This window comes from Musa acuminata, chromosome BXJ1-6 (assembly GCF_036884655.1).
Source record: "Musa acuminata AAA Group cultivar baxijiao chromosome BXJ1-6, Cavendish_Baxijiao_AAA, whole genome shotgun sequence".
In the NCBI taxonomy this organism is placed as follows: domain Eukaryota; kingdom Viridiplantae; phylum Streptophyta; class Magnoliopsida; order Zingiberales; family Musaceae; genus Musa; species Musa acuminata.
Genome location: NC_088332.1, coordinates 41,890,011 through 41,913,032, shown reverse-complemented (window position 1 = coordinate 41,913,032; position 23,022 = coordinate 41,890,011). Strand labels below are relative to the sequence as shown.

The following is a 23,022-nucleotide window of genomic DNA, read 5'->3' as shown; positions in this document are numbered from 1 at the left end:
TAAAAATAATAATATAATGATATTGATGAAGTTTCCATGATTATTTGTTATTTTTGATAAAACAGTTCAGGGATGATATGCAAAAACACAACTCATGATACCATGATGGCAGGTTGATCAGACCTTGATGGACGGTTGTCAATTTTTTCACATATTTTTTTAATAAAAATATTATAAAAATGAGATAGGGATAAATTTATCTTTTCATATAATAAAAACGCATTTATAAGAATTTTTTAAGAAATTATCCTTTTTATATATTTATTTATAGAATGATTGATACTAGAATTTTTTTGGATGTTACAATGATCGCCATATAGTCTAAATTATAGTTACACATCTTATTTTCCTGAGACAATGAAACATGACATTTCAAAGTCTTTTTTCGGTATAAACATTATAATAATCATACGTGCCGAACACTCACAACAGCGTTCATAGAACTCTTCAGTTCTTTTGGCTTTACATGTGATACACTAATACTTGGATATGTGAAGAGACATCAAACAATAAATGCTAATTATATCGATTAACATAATAAAATAAATTCGATTTTTGAATTATATTGGAGACGCTTCGCTTCAGATAACATATTCTCCACTTACACCTGCAGAACACCAGTATCGCTCGGTCTATTATATACAGCAACACCAGAAAGAGCCCCGTCTTCTCGAGAAAGAGAAGAGGAAGAGTGGATAGAGCATGGGGTCTGGTAGGAGGTTTCTCTACTACCTCCTCCTCACCCTGGCCGTCGCCCTCATCACCTACAATGCCATCATCTCATCTACTGCTATACTCCTCAATCCCGGCTTCCCTGGCCGCCAGGGCGCTCCTCCCTCCCGCTCCTCCTCCGACCCAGTGGTACGGATGCCGTTCGACCGCCGCCGGGACGAGGGGCGGCGGCCGCGGCCGTTCCACACCGCAGTGACGGCGTCGGACTCGGTCTACAACTCCTGGCAGTGCCGGGTGATGTACTACTGGTTCAAGAAGGTCCGGGACGCCACGCCGGAATCGGAGATGGGCGGATTCACCAGGATCTTGCACTCTGGCCGGCCCGACAAGTTAGTGGACGAGATCCCTACGTTCGTGGCCGATCCCCTCCCTGCTGGAACGGATCAGGTGATTGAGCTTCGTGCCCCTTGATCTCGTTGGTTTCTCCCCTTCCTGGGTTTCAGGGTTTGGGCGATCGGCGTTTAGCTCTCTGAGGAGCGCATGATAACTTGTTTGCAGTGGAAAAAATAATTATTCGATGGTTCGCTTGGATGTGCGAGAGAGTGATGCAACCAGGTGCCGTCGCTCCGTTAGGTTTTTATCCGAATGATCTAAGTTTTTCTTTGAGAAATAGTAATAAGTACTGAGAAAATACGATGACGTTCACCATAGAATTCCGTGCTTGAACTCGAAGTTGATAATGGCTAGCAGTAGGTGAGAAATTGCAGCTGAGGGTAACAATTTTCGGAGAGGAGCTATATCAAGATATGTAGTCAACTTGCTGGACTAAATTAGAGCTGAGAGTTGGGTAAACTCAGCAAGAAGCTACTCGATTCTCTACTTTTGTCTTCATATTGAGTGTTTTTGATGTAAAACTTGGAATTTGGGTGACACGTACTCAAGATTTCATAATACGTAGTATTGCATGGTTCTCTTTTGATCATCATTAGAGTCTCTTTGGCGGATGAGTACATTTCCACTATTGGATTAGGTTAATGATGTTCTTACCTAGAAGATATCATACAGTATATGAGAATGTAACAAATGAATGAAGATGTTAAATACCAATTGTAAAAAAAAAACCCTTTCTGAAAAACTCAACCTAAAGAATGAGGTATCTTTTTATTTTTGTGACAGACCATTGATTTGATATGAGTGTATTTTCTTGACAAGACTCCACCTTCTAACCTCAGGGATATATTGTTCTCAATAGGCCTTGGGCATTCGTCCAGTGGCTTCAGAAGGCTGATATCCAGGAAGAGTAAGGCTAACACTACAACTGTATACAAAATTTTGATGTGTTATTAGTGGATCATCAGTCAAATGACCATCTCCTTCTTTTGCATGTTGTTTGTATTTCCTAATTCCTATGCAGATATATTTTAATGGCAGAGCCTGACCATATTATTGTTAAACCTGTACCAAACCTGGCTAAAGCTGGACTTGGAGCTGCTTTCCCTTTCTTCTACATCGAACCCAAAAAGTTTGAATCTGTTCTTCGTAAATACTACCCAGAGGACAGAGGACCAATCACAGATATTGATCCTATAGGAAATTCTCCTGTAATCATCGAGAAGGTAATTTCACACTTTACTAGTTTCTTACTATTTCATACTTAATTTTATTTTTCATTAGAGCATTGCATGTGGCTTTAGGCATCCCTTCTGAAAATTGCTCCGACATGGATGAACCTCTCTTTGGCAATGAAGAAAAATCCCGAGGCAGACAAAGCATTTGGTTGGGTGCTTGAAATGTAATTTCTCATTGTCTTCTTCATGCTGATTCTCAGGGCCTGATCTATTTTTGAGTTTCAGTAACCATTTCTTTCTTCACTTACTGTCATGTTGTCCGTTTAACTGTGTTTCAATTTTGTTGGTCGTATGTTTAGCACTGATTTTTGTTTTTCTGCTAAGTAACTTGTGCTGGATTCAAATATTAATTTCATAACATTTGTTGCCAGGTATGCATATGCTGTTGCATCTGCTCTTAATGGGGTGGGGAACATCTTACATAAGGATTTCATGATTCAGGTATGGCAAGTCTTTCATGCACATTATGGCATTTTTAAGACTTATAGTTTGACTAACTGATATGTATCTTCGTATATCTAAGCCTCCTTGGGACTTAGAAGTCGGTGATAAATACATTATCCATTATACCTATGGATGTGACTACAATATGAAGGTATTTCATGGTTAGCTTTTCTGCTTATTATTTTTACAAATTCCAAAGTATGCCAAGTTTTCCATCATCATATACATACACTTGAGTTTTTTGCCTTAAGTATTATATTGCCTTTTCTTTTTTTCCTTTGGTTACAATCCTCAGGGAGAGTTAACATATGGGAAAATTGGAGAATGGAGGTTTGACAAAAGATCATTTGGTCAAAAGCCTCCTCCCAGGAACCTTCCTTTACCACCGGATGGAGTTCCACAAAGTGTGGTATGTTTTTGCATTACTCATGCTTAACTGGTTAGCCTCCGATTCTGACTCTCTGACGTGTGAGAAGGTGTTAATATTTTTCATTTATTATTGTTTGTAATCTTTTTGTTGACTGTTGTCTGTATTTGCTTAGATCGATTGATATCTAGATGGATTTTTTTCTGTCTACATAGAAAATTGTAGTTGATGTTCATAAATATTTGAGCTATTGACTCAAGAGAAGTTTGCATAGTTGCACTCCTTTCATTACACTAAGATCGGCCCTATATTGGTCCACAGTCAGGAGGTTGTATCATGGTGGATCAGGGTTGGCCAAGGAGATCAGAACAAGAATTAATGCTAATTGGGATTTGAAGTAGACACTAGAGGACTAAGGCCTGAAATTCAACTGGAAACAGAATGGAAATATTTCTTATAGTTCCAAATGAAACTGGGATTAAATAAATCATCAGATACAATACCAATGAAATTTTTTGGATAAAAAGAAAGCTCATATGTCCAGTGAAATTTCTTTTGACATGAAAGTTCATATGTCAAAAGAAAGAAAGGAAAAGGCATTTAAACCGTGCTTAGGAATCACAAATAAAAAACATATTTTCTTGTGTCAATTCAATCAACTTTGTACTTCAAGATGTGTTTAATATTCACTTGTCCAAATAAAAGTACAACTAGATCCATATATGTAGTTATGTACTCTTATTCAGAATATTCCGGATAGCAGATGTTCATGTACTTAAATACTTAGAACATTATAGCTTCTTGTTGTTGTAGATGTTTAGATGCATAATTTGAAATATAGTGAACAAACAACATTTTGTGGCTCTATTTGGATATGAAAAGCGACTCAAATGGATTTTGTCCTACTTGTTGCATTGTTCTTGCAAGAACTTCCTTTTAAAAAAAAAGTTGGGGATGTGCTCCCAAAACCTTTTTGTATATATAACAAAGAAATCTACATTCAAACACCAATAATGCTAATGCTGGTCCAAAGTTCGGATGGAAAAGATCAAAGGTTATGTTAGGCCATCGACAACCATCTAGGCTTTAGGTATCTTAGATCGTTTATAAAATAAGATGAATATTCATGGAATTAAATTTGGATCGTTAAGATAAAGAGGAGCTTCATAATTTTTTTTATGTTCACAGAATACTTTTTAGTTAAAAGAAAAATTTTATAAAATATTATTAGACCAACAATCCCTTATGGAATCTGAGTATTGGATGATTAAGAGAACAGATGCAAAATATTTGTATTGGTGGAGTTACTATGAAGGATAGAAAAAGAAATATTTTCAATCATGAACAATTAGATAGATCTCCAAAAAGAGAAAAATGAAGAAGAATCATTTAAATGCTATAATGAGAAGAATTGAGTTAATTAGTATTAATGGTACAAGGAGAGATAGAGGGAGACCTAAGAATATTTTACTAAAAATTATATATAAACATTTCAATACTCTTAATTTGATTAAAAGTATTACTCTTATAGTGCTCAATGACAAAAGATTCATGTAGCAAACTCTAAATAGTTAGGATATTACAGTTTTTTGTTGTTATTGTTAAAAATAATCTATGAGCAAAAAGATTGATCACATTGAATTTTATTAGAAGAAAACAGGAATTACATGTTTTCTTGGATAAGCTAAAACAATGTCTGGAATAAGAATGTTGTAGTAGCATGTAAAGAAAGCAGAGTTGTAGTTTAGGGTCGTGGACTTTCAAAAAGGTAGAACAGCTGTCTTTCCATTTGACATGAGATATTAAGAGGAGTACAAGTTTTGCCCATTTAGTCTGCTTAATTGATTCAAAAATATGCTGGTGCATATATCAAATCTCAGCAGTTGTAACTGATGACATTTTGTTATGATTAAGAATGCAAATCTGTATACAGAAGCACAAACCATATTCTTGTTCAATTCCAAAGTTGGGTGCTAGTGATTTCTTCCTGAATGATCAAGTTGATGGCATAGGGTCTCTGAAGGAAATTGAAACTGGATTGAGATGGGAAGCTATAGGAATCCTGTTATTGAAAGAGTATAATGTTCTTAGTGATTGAAGTGCAAATTGTTTTTTGTCTCATATACATATTTGGATGAATCTATAGTGGGACAGAGCAAGATATTGCTGTTAATGAAGCTTTGTGCTTGAAGGGTGACATTGAGGTTTCTGATATTATATGGTGTCTCGGCCACCAATTTGGATCTAGATTTTTCAGAATTGCATTCTGTGTAATTCTGAATCAGTTTTGAATCAAGGAAAAATCCAGTTGTAATAGCAGGGCAGGATGTGATTCCAAATCTTGGTAATGCGAGTCCATTGATAAAATTAATGGACTCAGTGTTTGTTGACGCTAACTGGAGGTTGAACTAAAAAAATGCTTGCCTTTATTTGTAAAGTTGCTGGAGCTGGGCCATCCTTCTTTTGTCAGTGGCCTATAATTCTGTACTATTCACAATGGAGTGACAGAAAAAGAGTCTTCTATTCCTGCATAGATTACTTTCCCAATCCCAGATTATATTCATCACTCAAACATACTAAGCAAGTTTGTGAGTTTGCTGGGAAGACCTTTATTCACTGATGCCTATACTGCTAGAAATGCAAGTATATCATGTGCCAGATTAATGGAGATTGTCCTGAATTTATACATATTGAGGAACCAGATGGTCAACTGGGTTATTTATGAACTGATTCATCCTAGATGTCATAATTGTGGATATATGGTATTCTGATTTTAATTGTTGGAAGAGAAAGCAGGTGGAGCAGGTTTCAAAACCAAAAGTATTAGATATTTAAAAAAACCCTTAAGGGTAGTGGATCTGGAGTAGATACAGTTGTGGAAATCAATAGTATATCTTGTTTAGCACAGAGTGTTTGCTTCACCTAATAAAAGGAAAACGAAAAATGTGTAAATCAAGATATTGGAAATATTGTTGCAATCTTATTAACAATGGTGTGTTGCATGATGATGATGATGGAAGACACTGTGCTAGTAGTGGAAGTCTTAGACATAGCACAAACATATCTAAGTCAGCATAAGTCAACACCAACAGTGAAGGGACTATGAAGAGGCATGAAGACAGTGAACTTCTTGAATCAAGATGAGTGTGAATTGTGCAAGAAGTATGTACTACCTTCTTAATATTGAATGTATTCCTATGTTCAAATTTTGGAGCTTGCAGGACTAGTTAGATATTGCTGTTAAAAACAAAGAATATAGCTAAATTCTCTGGCAAATGGAAATGAGGATGTCGTAGAGGTCCCTGAATAACTAAAAGAAAAAGAGGAAAAAGGTCTTGAGTAGGAAGAAAAGAGTTGCCTCTCCGCAGAAGAACTAGCCATGCAACTGTGGTGCTGGAACGTTAGGGGATTAGGTTGTCCCATAAAGCAAAAGAGACATGCACAAATTTGTGGCTGCTACTTTGGATATCAGGTTCAACCAGGCAAGGGGAAGATGCACTAAGGACAGAATCATACTAATTATTCAGAAGCTCTTTTGGCAGGATTTGGGCTGTATGGATTGTGAATCAAGTGCTAGTTAATTCTATGAATATTTTATATTCTACCACGGATTATTCATGTTGAGGTGATTATCTTGGATGGTTTTTGTTTGGCTCCTAATTCTTGATGGTGCACATACCAAGGTGGAAAAGATTTGAGTTATGGGATCGCTTAGGACTCAGGGACAAAGAAGAAGAATAACCATATGGCTATCAGCTACATAGCCATGGTTGTTGACGGGAGAGTTCAGTGCTACCACCAGACCTTTTGTAGTAGAAAATAACTCTCTGTCCTTGGCTACATTCCAAGGAATTTGATGCTGAATACAGGTTTGCTTGATTTGATATTTTAAAGGCTTATCTTTTGGTTTCAGACCGATCAGAGTCCATGAAGTTGGACAGAATCTTAGTTATGATGAATCATTTTCTCGAGTCAAAGACTGAATTGCTTTTCCCTGGTATTCAAGCCACAATCCCATGCTGGCATATGCATTTATGACATAATAACAAGAAAGTACCCTTTGGAGTCTATATCTGGCTATCATGCAATCATCAGAGGTGCATGGTAGGCTGAGTTCAATATTGCACTATGTTCAAAACAATGCTGAAACAGAAACTCTTGAAGATTAGATCAAATCCATTATATCATTGCCAAAGCAATTGGAAGGAGACAGTTGATGAGCTTCAAAGTTATTAAATTAAAAGGTGATGATGAGTATCTAACTCAATATGGAAGAATTTGTTTTTGGTGTTACATTACATTGCTGCAGGATGAGGAGTGTCTACATATGCAAAAATAAATACTGTGGGTTATGGGAATAACTACTTCTTCATGCTATGAGAAGTTTTCCTGTATCTTTAAATTAGGAAACTTCTGCTGTATGGGAAGAGATAGAGCAGATGACTTTTACTCAGGAAGACAATAAACTATTACTGAAGACTGATTATCGGATCAGTATTAAAAAGGCCTGAGTTTTTAATTGAGATATAGGGAACAAGGTTCATTGGCATAAACTAGTTTGTTTCCAAAGGGAATACCTAAGTTTTCGTTTTTGAATTGTGTGTTGCTCTGCAAGATAGATTATCAAAAAGAGAGGCTTCTTAGGCGATAAGCATCACATCTTCATGCCGTATTTGGCTGAATGAGAATAATGATCATTTGTGATTTTGGGTGTGCTTTCAGATGATCTTTCACAAGCAGATATGGGCAAATATGCTTTTACTGGTTGGTCTGCATGAGCTGATAGTTTTCCTGCAAACTGAGGTAAAATGGGCACTAAATATAGCAGAGGGAAAGGGGCAATACAGAGCTGCAGGAAAGCCTTTTGGCAGCTACTGTTGAAGTATTTATCATGGCTGGCTTGCTAGAAATAATAAATTCTAAATCAGCAAAGTTCTAAAGACATGTTGACCTAACATTATTAAAGATGAAGTCATTTGCAAGTTCAGGACTGTTTGGAGTTTTTTGGCTTATATTAGGTTAGAAGTAAATATTCTCTGGATCCTAGTGGAAGACAACTGGATTTTATAGTTTTGTGCAATGGAAGTTGCACCACAAGTTTGACATGTGGTTATTTTTCTTTTAAGTTACTTTAGGAGTTAAGTGTGTTTGATGTTGCTGACTGCCTGTGAGAGAAGCTTGCGCCATTTGTTTGAGCTGTGATATATTTGTATTCTTCATTATTTTCCATTGATTTAGAATGGAAAAGGTTATCAGTTCAAAGAAAAACACATTTTATTATCGCAGATGGGCTACAGATTTCTCCTTACGAAGAATTTTCCATGTGAAAAACATTTGTCGACAACAACTGGATAATAGTTTTGGACAAGTTTAGATAAGAGAAAACAGGTTGTAAATTCATAGGCCTTATGAAACTGTCTTTGTTCAAGCAGTATGTCTCTTTTATTTGGGAAGTTATTCATGGGTAATCTTTGTTTCTTCATAACCTTCCTCCGGAATACATCTTTAAGCACTGTCTTAACATGCATAGATAATATCAGAATGTGAATATAATTTAACATGCATAGATATAAAAAGCATTGACATTTTATCTACTTTGTATATGTTGTGCCCTGGTCTAACCATTGTGAATATGTCATCTAGAAAAATGCATGACAGGACTTCTGTTGATGAAGTTTATATACCTTGCCAGTGGTAATAGCTAATGGAAACTGTATCTCTTCTGTTAATGATAAATATCTGCTCCATTTGAGATGTTGTTCATAGACGCCTTATATTTTAGATCATGATATGTGGAATATGTTACTCTTTAGATGTTCAATGTACTCCAAAGAAAAAAAAATGCATCCTTTTATTTTCAATAGAATTTTTTTTTTCTGTTTTCTGAATATTAGTTTCTTGGTTTCGGAACGTTCGGTCAGGTGACTCTTGTCAAGATGGTGAATGAGGCAAGCGCCAACATTCCTAACTGGGATATCTTTTAAGACTCTTCCCAGCTTACTGTAAAGATCTTTGTTGCTGCTAATGTGAGGGGCCAATACACTTTCCTGAGGATACACGAAAAAAGGTAAACTTCATAAAACTTGTTAACAAGGAGATGCTTTTGGGGAGCCTGCCGACATTTTCAGCACACGCCAACCACGGGTATAAGGTGCAGGATAGTGTAGGTCCATCAGGGTTAATCTTCAAATATGTGTGTTCAGGGAGTTGTAGTTGTTTTTTGTGTGTGAATGCCTAATTCTCTTTAGTTTGGAGATTTCCAACCCAGCGGACTGCTGGAGAGGTTGGTGTAGGGCATGCCAGTTGATTTATATTGTAAAAGGTTCTGGAACTGATTTATGTATTGCTGAAGTCAAAATGCTACGTCTGTATGCTGATTTTTTGTGCTGCCGAAGACTTCTGGCAAACATTCTCAGTGCTGTTATCATCTTCATCTTTGGTGTTGCAATTATTGTAATTGTTATGATTAGTTTTTAGGAGTTAGTTCTTCTTTATGGAATGGAATCGATTTCAGATGAATTAATGCTTCTGTGCCGTCACAAATTTTGTCATTACAATTTTGTGCCTCAGGAACTTAATTGAATTTTTCGGATTTGATTTCATAAAAATTCCTATTTATTTTTTTCCATTAGTAGTGTAGTTGAGCCGGTCGAGTATATAATTAACTACAAAGATGATGACATAATTGACAGACATGATTGATGAGCAGGGATGAAGACGGGCTTATGAGGTAATCAATAAATGATATTTATCGTCATATTAATTAAAACAATATTAACTAATAAATATTTAGTCTACTCTTAGTTGTTAGAGAGAAATCTATTATTGCATCATTCCTTAATTGCTAGTTACAAGTATAATTTAGATTATATGGACTGCTGATAATGTGATTTAGGATAACTCCTGTCTGCTCCTGCCATAAGAAATAGGATATTAAGATAAATAAATTATTCCAAATTAATTTAATTTCGAGAGGGGTCTCACTCTTTTAAATGTCTTCGATATCGGTCTTAAAATAATTTGATCAATAAAAAATATATAAATACAGAAAATATTTTCTTTGTCATTTTCATAATATCAATGTTTTATTCTTGTTACAAATTAAGAGAGTCATATTTTCATCTCAATATCATAATCTAATTGTCCTAAGTTTAAGATATTATTTTTCATATGAGAAATAAAATAAATATTTAAAATATATAATTTTTTATCATTATTAAGTCAAAGGAGAATTTTACTTTTGTCTCTTAGTTATCTTTGAGACAAATCACCAAATAAAATATTTTTAAAATAATTTATATCCGAAAGTAGCTTTGATAATAGGAAGAATAGATAGGATTATCATACAAGAATCCCTTCAAGAATCAATAACTAATGTGACTTCTCTTCTTCCATACATATTTAATTTATTTTTTCTTTTGATACAATAAATCTTTCTCTTGATGTAATGAATATTTTTTTAATAAAATTAATCTCTTTATAATATTTGAACAAGTTTAATTTCAATAATTTTGACGACATATTCAAAATCGATTAACATTAAGATGTACTAGAGCTGATATTTAAATTTATTATTAAATTATAAACCAAATTTAATATATATAATATAATTTTCTTAAATATTTATCAGATTATTTTATTAGTCCTCTCTTAGTCTTCGCTAAATATAGGATCTGACGTACGAAGTTAATTTAATTTCCATAGGGGTCCCACTCTTTTACTATCTAAATATGTTTCCTAGCTTTGTGAGATCACCGACACCGAGACAATAATAATATAACAGCATATCTAGTGAGGTTGAGGAAGTCTGCAGCTACAAGTGTCTCAAAGTCAATGTCTCTTAGCTCCTACCCCAGCTCGAAGCTTCTGCCCTTGATGAGCATGAACATGGCCACGAGGCTCTCGACTTTGGAGCATGTGTAGAAAGCCGCCAAGTCGTGGGCCATCTTGATGCGTTAAGCACGAAATTGCTGACGAGATGAGGAGATGGCACATGTTTCGTGGCCAAAGAAAACTTTGATGCCTTTCATTAAGCAAAAGCATGTAGGCGTGCGAGGGATAGTTCGTTTTAGGTGATGAGAAGTTAACTCGCATGATGTGTGAGAAATTATTCGCTTTATGTGATGAAAATTGAACCCGTACGGTTTTATTTTTTCGGAGCATGTAAACTTCAAAAGGTATCTCTGAGGTAGGAAAGACCTAACAAACTTAATTAGTTCCTATATTCCTCTGTGAGACTAAATGACCTTATCAACTATGATTTTATATTCCATACCAAAATTATGAGACATAGGATAGTTACATAATAGTAAATTCATTTTTTTTCTTAAGTAGAGGTCATTGCAAATTTGGATTCCTTTCCTCTAAATAGTTTATTCTGACTTAAAAGTATCTGCAACTCTTTTTATTGCATTTGGATTCTAAAGGTTGTAGTAATGTAAATACATGTTTCATTCTAATATTTGCAATAATTAGCGGGTCTTTCAATTTCCCACTTAAAAATGCAAAGCAATCATTGCACTAACATTAGTACTCCATTACCTACCACAGATGATAAGAAGAGCAAGTGAGGTAGAAGGGAATGAAGCTGAAGGTTTAACTCACAATTATTTTGTTCATTAAGATCCACCTTACTTACCTACACCCCTTTCAACCACACATTATAAGTATATCATATTGTTCTTCTACATTTGACCAGCAAAATCTTTGTGCTTTCAGAGGAGAAGAAGAAAAGATATAAGAAAATTAAGATGGTGATGTGTGTGTGTGTGTGTGTTCCGGGTCGGGTCGGTCGACGGGGATGGATTCGGGTAGGATCAGGAGTCGTCGATGGCGAAGGGGGCGCGGAGGAGGAGGTCATACGGCGCCCAGAGGGCGTCCAACGGGCACGGTCGCCCGGCGTCGAGGCGCGCCCAAGGCTTCCCCTTGCCGCTCCAATGCAGCAAGCTGACCGGGCCCAGGTGGAGGTCGCGGCACAGCCCGCGGTAGTTGTCGCCGCCAAGGCCGTGCTGGTTCCATCGGTGTTCCACAGCCGCGATCCGACCCGCGAAGACGAGAAGGAAAGGTGGCAGCGAACCCAGCTCGTAGATCCGCATCCGTTTCTGGAGCTCCATCCATTCCTCGATTTGCTCCGTGTACCCGCCGTCTCGCCACCGGCCGAGCTCCATGACCATGACGCCGGTGTTGAAGTAGCAGGCCTGCCGCCCCTCGAAAACCACGGAGAGCGCCGGGTTGGCCCAGAAGGTGGCTGTGAAGTAGGACGTGAAGTTGGCGTTGCAGTACTCCGGGGCGGCGAGCGCGACGCCATCGGGGAGCGGGATGGAAGCGAGGCTGGCGACGTCGTCGACGAGGACGAGATCAGAATCGAGGTAGACAACGCGGCGGGTGCACTCCGGGAGGACGCGGGCGAGGTAGGAGCGCGCGTAGTTGAGGGGCCGGTCGAGCGCGGCCCGGATGGAGGTGGAGATTAGACCCGCGACACGGGGCTCGTCGGCGAAGGGATAGATCTGGAAGGCGAGGGAGGGGAAGGATCCAGCGACGGTGGCGCGGAGGTAATCCTCGGCGGAGGAGGCCACGAAGTGGAAGAAGACAGACTGCGGGCAGCCGGTGTGCCGGAGGACGGAGAGGACGGCCGCCATGGAGCCGCGGAGGTAAGCCACGTCGAGGGTCATGGCAACGTGTACCAGCGCGTTGGGGGAGCAGGCGGCTCCAGGCCCCGCCGGCAGAGGCGGTGGGCACGAGGGGGCGTTGTAGAATTGTGGCGCCTCGCGGAAGCTCGGCATGCCAGATGCGGCGCCATGTTTCTCTGCAGCGGCGGCGGTGGCGCAATAGGAGGACGACAATAACATGGCGAGAAGGAGCAAGAGGGTCGAGGAGAGCGATAATGGAGGCATTTGGATTTTGGAATTCGTGGGGTCGCACTCGCACGTCGAAGGGAGGCAAAGAGGGGGGGTTATAATTTATGGAGGTTTCGCATGGAGAACTACTGTAATATATAATATTTATGACGCTAAACTTCAAGTCTTACCAACTAATCTTCAAGCTATGGTTCCATCATGGATGGGTCTTGTCTTCATAGTATCACCAATTGTATTTTAAGTAGCATCCACGACGTAAAAGAGTGGGTGCTAAAGCCTAATTTTTTTCCATCTCGGCTTACGATTTCCATTTAATTATCGATGGGAGGAATGAGAAAAGGTGGACAATATGAAAATACTGATATTATAATTCTAACCTCCCATAAAGAGCGTGTATACTGCATTGCATTGTATACGGTGAGAGAAATTTTCATTATATTTATCAAATGGTATAATGACGCTCACATATTTATCAAATAGTTTATGTTTTGTATAGTATGTAAAGGGATGATCGAAGTTTTAATAATCCAATTTTAGTTGGGTTTGATGATTGTTTTAGACTTGTAAATAAATATTGCGTAATGTAAACACTTGTGAAATAGTGGATTATTTTGGATCCTTTGTTGTGTGACTGTTCAGAGCTTATAAAGTCTGTTTGTAATTTGTATTGACTATCAAGTGTTTACCGAAATGATTGCTTATGGATCCCGAGTGAGGCGTTTCTTCTAATCCGTTTTCTCTTTTGTATGTACTAAGGGAAGATAGGAAGTTTCGAAGAGGTTGACCTTTACGGACGGACACGCAAGGGTGTCACATGACTAAGACAAAACCAGTTAAGTGCATGATGAAAAATGATAAAAGGATGGATAATAAAACGAAGACCTAATATTATAGGTCACAACTATTTGATCCAACGGTTCAACGAGCCATTAATCTGAAACCAGACCAGATTAACGCCTTATCTAATCCTAACCACAATGATCATCTATTTACTGCCTCCAATTTCTTATCTCCAACTATTCCTCAACGTTACCAAGCTATAGATGTTGTAGGATCAACACAAGAAGGAAATAACTTTTGTGTTCTGTAAGTGGTCATTTTCCATCTCTCTTTCACCCACTGACGTACAAGAGGTTGCTACATCACCATCGTCATGTGAAACCAAAGAAAGTCCCACCTTTGCTTACAATCTTTTTAGTTTAGGCCTGTTGTCAGTGTCTCGTATGTTGTTGTTAGATCATCTTCTCCGTTGTGATCTAATTCCTTGCATTTGTGCTACTGCTGTTTGTGTCAGAAACAAAGGATGAGTTGCTTTGCTTGGGAGATAATATCGGCAGATGTTCTCTCTCCGGGCAAATAGGTATGGAGTTGTCTTCAAGGTGGGATTTGTGCATGCATCAAACGGGGATGGGTGGTAGAGGAGCCATGCGTTAGCACCAACCCGTCACATAGTTTTGGCCAGGAGGAGGCATCTGCAAGGATTCTGTGATCAAATCTGATGCTTCCCCTCCTGAAGGTATCATGGGGATTTGGTTGCTGACAGTCGCAGTGACGCAGACTGTTCTTTGGCATGTCATGCATTGCATTAAACGATCGTGGTGGAATAGGCATACGCAGACTGGTGTTCGTCTGGAAGAAACCACTACAAACATTCTCCTTCGGGTATGGAGTTCCCTTGGAGGTGGGATTTGGCTGGTGATTCACTTAATGATGCAAACTAGCGTTTGTCATGTTTATTAGAAATTACTCACATACGTGAAACAGTAAAAAAGATTGACATAGCGTATTGTTAAATCATATTTTGGTTGTATGATGACGGGAGAGGATCTATATCCAATCCGGGTTTACTTCCACATATCATAGGCAGAAGTGTCAGAAAAACAAGAAATTTGATTAATGATCCTATAAAATTACATATAGCAGTGGCATACTCAATAAAAATCTCTTTGATGCTTAAACGAGAAATTATTTGGAAGATTATAAAAATAGTAAAGATTAGATTTTTCTCAATAAGTTCGAAGGATATACCAAGGGACTTTTTATGATGTGTCAAGATGACTATTGAGTCGAGACAATGATTCATATCGAGAATAATTATGCGGATTATCCGATCATTATTGAGACATAGGCTCGTGAAATGTTAAGTGTTACAATTACATGTATTGGCTAGCATTACCACTCATAGACTACTAGTTATCATTCCAATTTTATAAACTACTCATCGTATTGAGTCACCATCCTTGTTAGCATTGAGTCATTATCCCTATTAGTGCTGGGTTATCATCCTCATAAGATAGGGGATTAGCTAATGTCACTTAGATGAGAGTGATCTCATTGTATTACTCATGTGTCAAACTCTCGTGACATCTGCCCCTATTTTCTTTCAGCACATGAAAAAGGTCGAGACATGATGTCTTATTTAGTAGATTATCGATCAATGTCACTATAACGTGGTTACATGCATCGTTCGATGGTTATTTTGAGGTTGACTATAGTTGCATCATCAACCAGTGATGTTTTGTGACTAGATTCATTGGCCTTGATTCACTAAGATTTTGGCGCAATGCTTCCCGATGGATTTGATCATGTTTTTCATTAAGAGGCACTTTGTGATCGATTCAATCACATCATTATAAAAGGGTATTTCATGATCAAATTTGATCATGTTATCACTTTTTATCTTAGAGAGATACTTAAGGGATGCTTCATGATAATGAGATATTTTATGATCGAATTTGATCGTTAAGTTTGGCTATTAGCTTTTGGTTTTGACTTAAGTAATGGACACCGTAGTGGTTCGGATGTCTACTACGATCCATCGTTGTCATATCGATTTTCCTAAGTCATACCATCGTGATCCACTTTTTAGTACAAGATTATGAATTATTTAAAATAAAATAAAATAAATTTATTGGTGATATGTATCCAAATTTATAGATGTTATCAATGAATTAAAATCACTTGATAAAAGTTACTCTAATATTAAATTAATAAGTAAAATTTTTAGATCACTTCCAACAAAATGAGATACAACGATATAATGATGTATGAGACAACATGCAAAGGCACATAAGAAAGAAGAAGAAATACTTCTTAAAAAAAAAGTTACTCACCTCAAAAAAGAAAAAATGGATCCGATAAGTACATGCTTTTGTAATCTTTAAGATTGAGTCACAAATAAGGGAAAGGTAAAGAGATAGTGCAATTTAACCTAAACAAAACCTTATTTCAACCTCAACCGGACACCGGTTGATCAGACTTCTGTGAATCGATAATGATGATGTGGGCATATGTAAAAGGATCAAACGTTTACAGAAGCATCCGTGATACTGTATTAGCAATTGCCAGCGCCACAAACAAGAAGAAGAGCATGTTCCAGATGACATTAGCCCGTTGTCTATGATTTGGGTGTCGCCAGAACCCATGAGCATGATGTCCATGACCCTGGTAGAACCCATGAGCAAGCTGGCCATGACCTTGGTGGATTCCGTGAGCATTCCAACAGTGAAACACATTGGCATAACCTTGGTGCAAAGAAGCAGCCACACCACCGGCAGTTGGTGCCGGAAATGAGAAGTCACCATGCCTCATGCCAGCCACCTGATTCCAGCCCACTGGCCATGGGTAATGGTTGTTGAGGTGATGGACATGGTTCACGTTGTGCTGATGGAAACTGGTCATGTCAGGTTGTGGTTGTTGGGCTCTTGCCGACCTCCGACCAGCTGCCGGTCGGCTTGGAATGTCGGTACCATCGATCGACCTGGACTGTGGGTCGGCGGAGCTATTTCCTCCACTGTAGAGTGGGATAATATCCACCTCCTCAACAGTGGCCTTGCAGACGGGACACTCGGAAGAGCTGGAGTGGCCATGAAGCCATTCATACAGGCAGGGCCAGCAGAAAAGGTGACCGCAGAGGGTGACGACGGGCTCTTGAGCGGGATCCAAGCATATGTTGCACAGGAAGCTACCGGTATTCCTGTTGCTACTACCACCAAAACCCGATGGACTCTGTGGATCTCCAGTGGCTGACTCCCCAGATCTACTTCCCATGTATGTATTCACCTTCGTAGCACACAGATTGTCATCAAATGGAGGTATTGTTTAGCGGCAAAACCAAAACTCTCATCTTAATCATATGGCATTGCTCACAAATTTTGTGCAATCTTGCTACACAACCCAATTAAACCTAGCTTTCGTACTGCAAGACCAATTTAACGGCAAAGGACGGTTTTTTGAGATCGAAACAACAACCCTAAGACAGAAAAGCATCAAAATTTGTGGCCCTGTCTTGAAATTATCCTCCATGATCGATGGGAACCCCAAAGGTAGCAAAAATCACTAGCAGAGATGCAAAGAAGCCACAGATCACACACCAAAACTTGGATCAGTCGATCCACCGGAAAAAACCATGAATTGCCGATCGGATCACGAAGAATCCGAAAAAGACTCTCTTCGTAGATCAAGAACATCCCAACAAAACAGAACTTTACGAACTCCAAGACCGATTCGAGCAAAAAGGGAGGGGTCTTTGAGATCGAAACAACAGCCCTAAGGCAGGCGAGCATAAAAAATTGAGGGTCCATCCTGAAATTATTCTCCGAGATAGAAGGTAACCCCAAATGCTCGCAAAATTTGCAAACAGAGAAACCAAGAAGCCGTGGATCGCACATAAAGCACCAAACAGTCGATCCACCAGGAAAACAACCATCAATTGTCGATCGAGAGAGATCAACAACTTCAAATTACAATCAAGAAACCGAAGTACGAGGGTCACAATTGCATAAATAAACACAGCAAGGAAGAAGGGGAAGAGAAGTACCGAGTCCGAGGACAGAACGAAAGAAGCGACGGAGGAAAGACTTCGTGCTGCTTTTACAGCGTTTGAGTCTCTCCATCACTGATATCGATTGCTGTATACTTTAAACACGGGAAAAGGAGTAGGTGTTTGCTCCTATTGGTGAGCTCCACATCCTTTACCTTATCAGCATCTTATTATAAATATATCCAAATTACATCATATATATATATATATATATATATATATACCCATCAAGTAAGTAGGTTTTATATTTACACTTTTATATTTGAGTTTTTGATAAAAGTATTGAATTTTATTTTAAATATTTTAAAGTTTATTTATTAAAAATAGTAATCATGATTAATTTGAACTTTTGATATATTCAATTATGTATGACTCAACTGAGAGATGATATTTTTCGAAGGTAAAAAAAGAAAAACTTATATCTTATATCCATTATCTTGTTTTTATATAAAAAAAAATATGTTAAAGGTGTGTACATACAATTGCTCGATTTTGCTTTATTAGTTGTGGGCAAAAAATATTTATAAGTCGTTTAAATGCTTAATTTCATTTTAGTAACATATATTTGAAGTGATTATTATACACAAGAAAATACTTGAAGTGATTATCATCTCTCAAAGTTGATGTCTGGCTAATGTTAGACTTTGGTCATGTCAAATACTTCGAATGTAATTTTTTTGTTCGGATTAGTAATAATACTAAGAAGGTGAACTAATGCAAGTGTGTTTGGAGATCATTTTAAAAACTAAGTAAAGATGTAAGAGTAACAAGCAAAATATAATAATCAAAGTATTTAAATAAGAATACAAGTAAGATAAGAATACATCCTTTTACCCTAATGTGTAGAGTTGTTACTGTTGCTTATACTGTGTTGAGAATTGCTATTCCTGAGGGGAAATCAGAGGTCATAAGAAATTCTTATCAAATGGATCCCTCCATTAAAGGATTGGTATAAATTGAACTGGATGTCTTCTAATTTATGAATGTACGAGACTTGGGCAATTAAGGAAGGTATTCAAACAACTTTGCAAGCTGACATTCAAATATTATTAATTGAGATAAATTCTCTTATAATCGTCGATCTAATTTTTAACAAGATCGATCGCTCATAGGGAGTTTTAAATATAATTAAGGATATATATATTTTTTATGTAATCAATTTTTGGAATGAAAGATTATCCATATCTATCGGGAGGGAAATCTATCATTAAACTAGCTTGCAAAAATGATAGGGAAATCTATCCATATTTGGTAAGATATTATTGCTTAGCAGGCTGAACTGCTTTACATCTTAGATGTTGGTTCGTAATGATACGAATACTAATGGCTATATAAGGCTTGTTTAAGTTTTAATATATTTTTAATTTAAAAAAAAAATGAGTGGAACAAAACCTTTATAATGGCTAGGTCTCTCTAACCTATATCAATTCCTCTATTTTTTATATTTTTTATTTTTTACTACTAATCTTATTTTACTTGCCTTTATCTCGTTCAAGGATTAGGAATAAAATTTTAACTTCAAACACTTCTCTCAAACTTAATAACAAGTCTTATAATTCAAGAGAAAATTTCTCATAAGAAATTTCTTTACCTCAACTCAAAAGTCTAGTAAGATGCTTATAACAAGCATCCAAATATATGGAGCAAATAGATAAGAAGTCCCTAAAAATAAGAGTACTCATGAACTACTCTCAACAGTCCACCTTGGTTATTCATAGCTATTTGACTATGTTATGATAAGTAATGACATTAATATTGAATCTTATATTTTTTATAATGAGATAATAAAATTAATTGATGATAATATCAATTGATGACTTTAAAAGAACTAATCATATGATAAACTAAATGTTATAATTATACTTATAATGTAGACCACTGAAAGATCGAATGTTATATTAGAGAATCAAAACATTGTGTTAGTTTTTGAAGGAGGATAAATCGATATATCGAAGAATAAGATGGTTTGTCAAATGTTCAAATAACATGCTAGAAGAATACCCAGTATATAAGAGATTCTCATAAAATCTTGAGAGTTTCAATTGTAAGATTCTCTTGTAAACCTTAAAAAGGATAAAGCATAAAGAATCGTTCATTTTCACCTATTAGAAGAAAGATCAATAGTGAAAATCAAGAGTGGACGTAGGTCAAAAAATCAAACTATTATAAAATTGGTTTACCTCTTAATCTTATACTTATGTTCTCATTTGTGCTTATATACTGATTAAATTAATTTTAAAAAGAAGCAATGATATGATATCTAATTGAATCAATCAAAGCATAAGTAAAATATCAATTTTTCTTCTAAGAGTTGAAGATCACAATCCTTTACTATCTTCTTTTCAAGACTTAGGGGACCTTCACTTGATCTCTTGAGCTTTTACAAGTCACTCACACTTGCAATAAGAAATCTTAAGAATAGATGTTCTAAAAGTCAAGCCTAAAAGGGATACTTTATAGCCTTAAAAGATCCAAAGATAAGAGTAAATCATTAAAAAATATTTGAAAATAAGGATACTCAAGGAACTATAATAATTTCATTTAGTATTATCATTGATAACTCCGAAATGATATTATCATTACCACCACTAAGATTGGGTGATACCATCACCTAGCATGCTTCCAAGCCTAGTAAGGCCCAAGATAGCCTATAGATCGATCCACAGTAATGGAACATAAACTCCAATTGAGATAACTTAATTTTAGCATATCTGAAGACCACTTGCAACCCAATTTAACTTTGACAAGTCTTTCTCCTAGCACATTATCTATTGTACTAATACATTACTTGATTTTTTGACATATCGATTTATCTTCCTCTTGACTTCGATCATCGAATATAATATCTAATCATTCGATATGACATCCAATCTTTTTTCACAATATTTGATCTTTCGGTATAATTTTATATATCTTAGCATAAGTACAACTTTATATGTCCTAGCATAATGTTCAAACTCTCATCTATAACACTTGTAGTATTTATTTTATTATAAAATTAGTTCTTTAAATTTATCAAATAACTTTATTATTAAAATTAAGATTAAATTGTCTTTCCTTAATTAATGATAACAACCAAACGATGAAGAGATTTAAAAGATTTAAAAATAACCTCCTTTTAATCTATTAGTATTTTGTTCTTCCTTGGATACAATAAGGTACTTTACTTTCTCTCCAATCAATCATTATTTAAATTTTTAATCATTATTTAAGGATAAGAAAAAATAGTGAATTTTCTTTTTTTTTGGTTTGACTTGTTAAAAAGTGTACTATGATAATTAAAAGTTCAAATACTTATTTATTTTATATAGTATAAATTATAAAATAAGGATAAGATTAAGTATAAAGAATAATAATCAAATCGAGTGTAAATGATAATATTTTATGTAGGATAGTGATTACCCTTCCAATCGTTTTAAATAAATTTGCAATATGAAATATCAGAACTCTTTAAAATCTATTTATAATTAAATGTAAGAAAAACAAATTATGAAAAGCCATTTGAACTCTTAATTAAGTAGAGCACTCCATATTCAGAGAAACACAATAAAACCTTACATCTCAAAGAAACTGACAACACTCCCTATGGTTTAACTGAGCCACCACCATTAATAATCAAACCACTTAAAGCCTTCTTTATTCTACTTTTCCCTACCAAACCACTCAATACACGCTCGCGCACAAGCATACCGTACATAGATAGATATTAAACTAGCGACATATAGAGGGAGGATTAGTGGATGGCCTCAGCAGTAGGCGACGCAGTACTTCTTGCAGTCGATGGTGCAACCTCCGCCGCCGCCGCCACCGCCGTAGCCCCTGCCGTAGCGGCTGTAGGATGTGAAACATTTGGCGGGACACGTCAGCTTCTTATTGTAGCACGGCCCCCAGTCGGAGCACACGACCGACGGCACGGCCACTCCGTCGCGGCCGTACCCGCCGTAGCCCGCGCCCCACCCGCCGCCGAATCCGGGCATGTTGAACCCGCCTCCCGGTCCGAAGAACCCCCCGGGGTCGGCCCCGAAGCCCGGGATGTAGGCGGCGGCGGCCACTCCGGCCTTTGCGGACTTGCCCCTCTTATCGTCGAGCTCGCGGGCCGCGACGGCGGCTGCGAGCAGTAGGGAGAAAAGGAGGAGAGCGGTTTTCATGGCTCCGCTTTTTTCCTTCACTCTGTCGTTGGATACTCTTTTTGTGTTTGGACGAGGATCGACGAAGAAGGGTCCATTATATCAAGCAAAGTGGTGGAGAGAGAGAGAGAGAGAGAGAGAGAGAGAGAGAGAGAGAGAGAGAGAATAACGGATCAAAAAGTAGGTATGATGTAATAAAGGCGCGGTGACTTCTGTGACTGCAAATGCGCGTTCAGGAAAAGCTACTTATATATATATATATATATATATATATATATATATATATATATATATATATATATGCTAAGGTCTTGTCTTTATTCCATATTTTCACTTGGATAGCATGGTGAGGTTATGTTCCAGACAAAGTATGACAACGTTAGGTTAAAATAGTGAGACCACCTCAGGAGTTATGGAGCAGGCACTCCAATGGCATGTAACAGATGAATGCACTCCATGGCACAAATCTAACACTTGTTGGACAACACATAGTGGCACCTTGTATGATACATACAGCAGGCTTTAAGCGGACACCATTTCTCCTACAGTATTTTTCCGGATGTTCTGCAATCTAGAAGCAGCCATGGCTAGCTGACGCTTCAGTTCCTAGCTCTCATAATGAGGAAGAAGATAATTAGATCCAGCCAATCTATCTTGGCCATGTGTGACACGGGAATCAGAAGGCCATCCCATCCAGCTTTCCTCTCAGAATGTAAACTTCACCTGCTACCTGCTGACTTCTGTTGCACCGCTGCATGAATTCGCCTCACATCTATACTTCGCTTCCGTCAAAGTTCAATTCTGTACCTTATTTGATTCCTTTCCTTCTCATCCTCATCTGTTTCAGATGGAAGAGGCTTTCTCTAAGTACCAGAAGGTTGGATTAAAGCATTGCACAGATCTGATGCACAAAAGTTAGGGTTCTCTCATGCAAAGAAGGTACGTAATACGTATATAGGAATGTGGTGCATGATAGGAAGAATCCTGCCATCCAGAATTCTAACTCGAATAACCTGACACAATATTAAGAATATTTTGATTGTCTGTCTTACGGAGAGTTCGCGTTAACTTACAGGGATACTACACTTATAGTTATTCTATCTTT

General features: G+C 37.3%; 4 protein-coding genes across 4 annotated transcripts; 1 reads left to right on the top strand and 3 right to left on the bottom strand.

Moving 5' to 3' along the window:
* The first annotated feature begins 612 nt into the window (after window positions 1-612).
* On the top strand, window positions 613-9,544 carry LOC135677064 (hydroxyproline O-arabinosyltransferase 1-like). Its single transcript, XM_065188943.1, has 8 exons — window positions 613-1,119; window positions 1,905-1,972; window positions 2,087-2,288; window positions 2,367-2,464; window positions 2,672-2,741; window positions 2,824-2,895; window positions 3,040-3,153; window positions 9,033-9,544. The coding sequence occupies exons 1-8, from the start codon at window positions 703-705 to the stop codon at window positions 9,093-9,095; spliced, it is 1,104 nt and encodes a 367-aa protein (XP_065045015.1). The 5' UTR covers window positions 613-702; the 3' UTR covers window positions 9,096-9,544.
* Window positions 9,545-11,683: 2,139 nt separating this feature from the next.
* Window positions 11,684-13,049, bottom strand: LOC103989471 (probable galacturonosyltransferase-like 1). Its single transcript, XM_009408318.3, has one exon. The coding sequence runs from the start codon at window positions 13,002-13,004 to the stop codon at window positions 11,928-11,930; it is 1,077 nt and encodes a 358-aa protein (XP_009406593.2). The 5' UTR covers window positions 13,005-13,049; the 3' UTR covers window positions 11,684-11,927.
* A 3,228-nt stretch (window positions 13,050-16,277) lies between these two features.
* Window positions 16,278-17,018, bottom strand: LOC135677550 (uncharacterized). The gene has a single exon (XM_065189914.1). The coding sequence runs from the start codon at window positions 17,016-17,018 to the stop codon at window positions 16,278-16,280; it is 741 nt and encodes a 246-aa protein (XP_065045986.1).
* A 4,281-nt stretch (window positions 17,019-21,299) lies between these two features.
* Window positions 21,300-22,023, bottom strand: LOC103989469 (uncharacterized). The gene has a single exon (XM_009408316.3). It carries the CDS (start codon window positions 21,936-21,938, stop codon window positions 21,537-21,539), a length of 402 nt encoding a protein of 133 aa, XP_009406591.2. The 5' UTR covers window positions 21,939-22,023; the 3' UTR covers window positions 21,300-21,536.
* Between the last annotated feature and the right edge of the window lie 999 nt (window positions 22,024-23,022).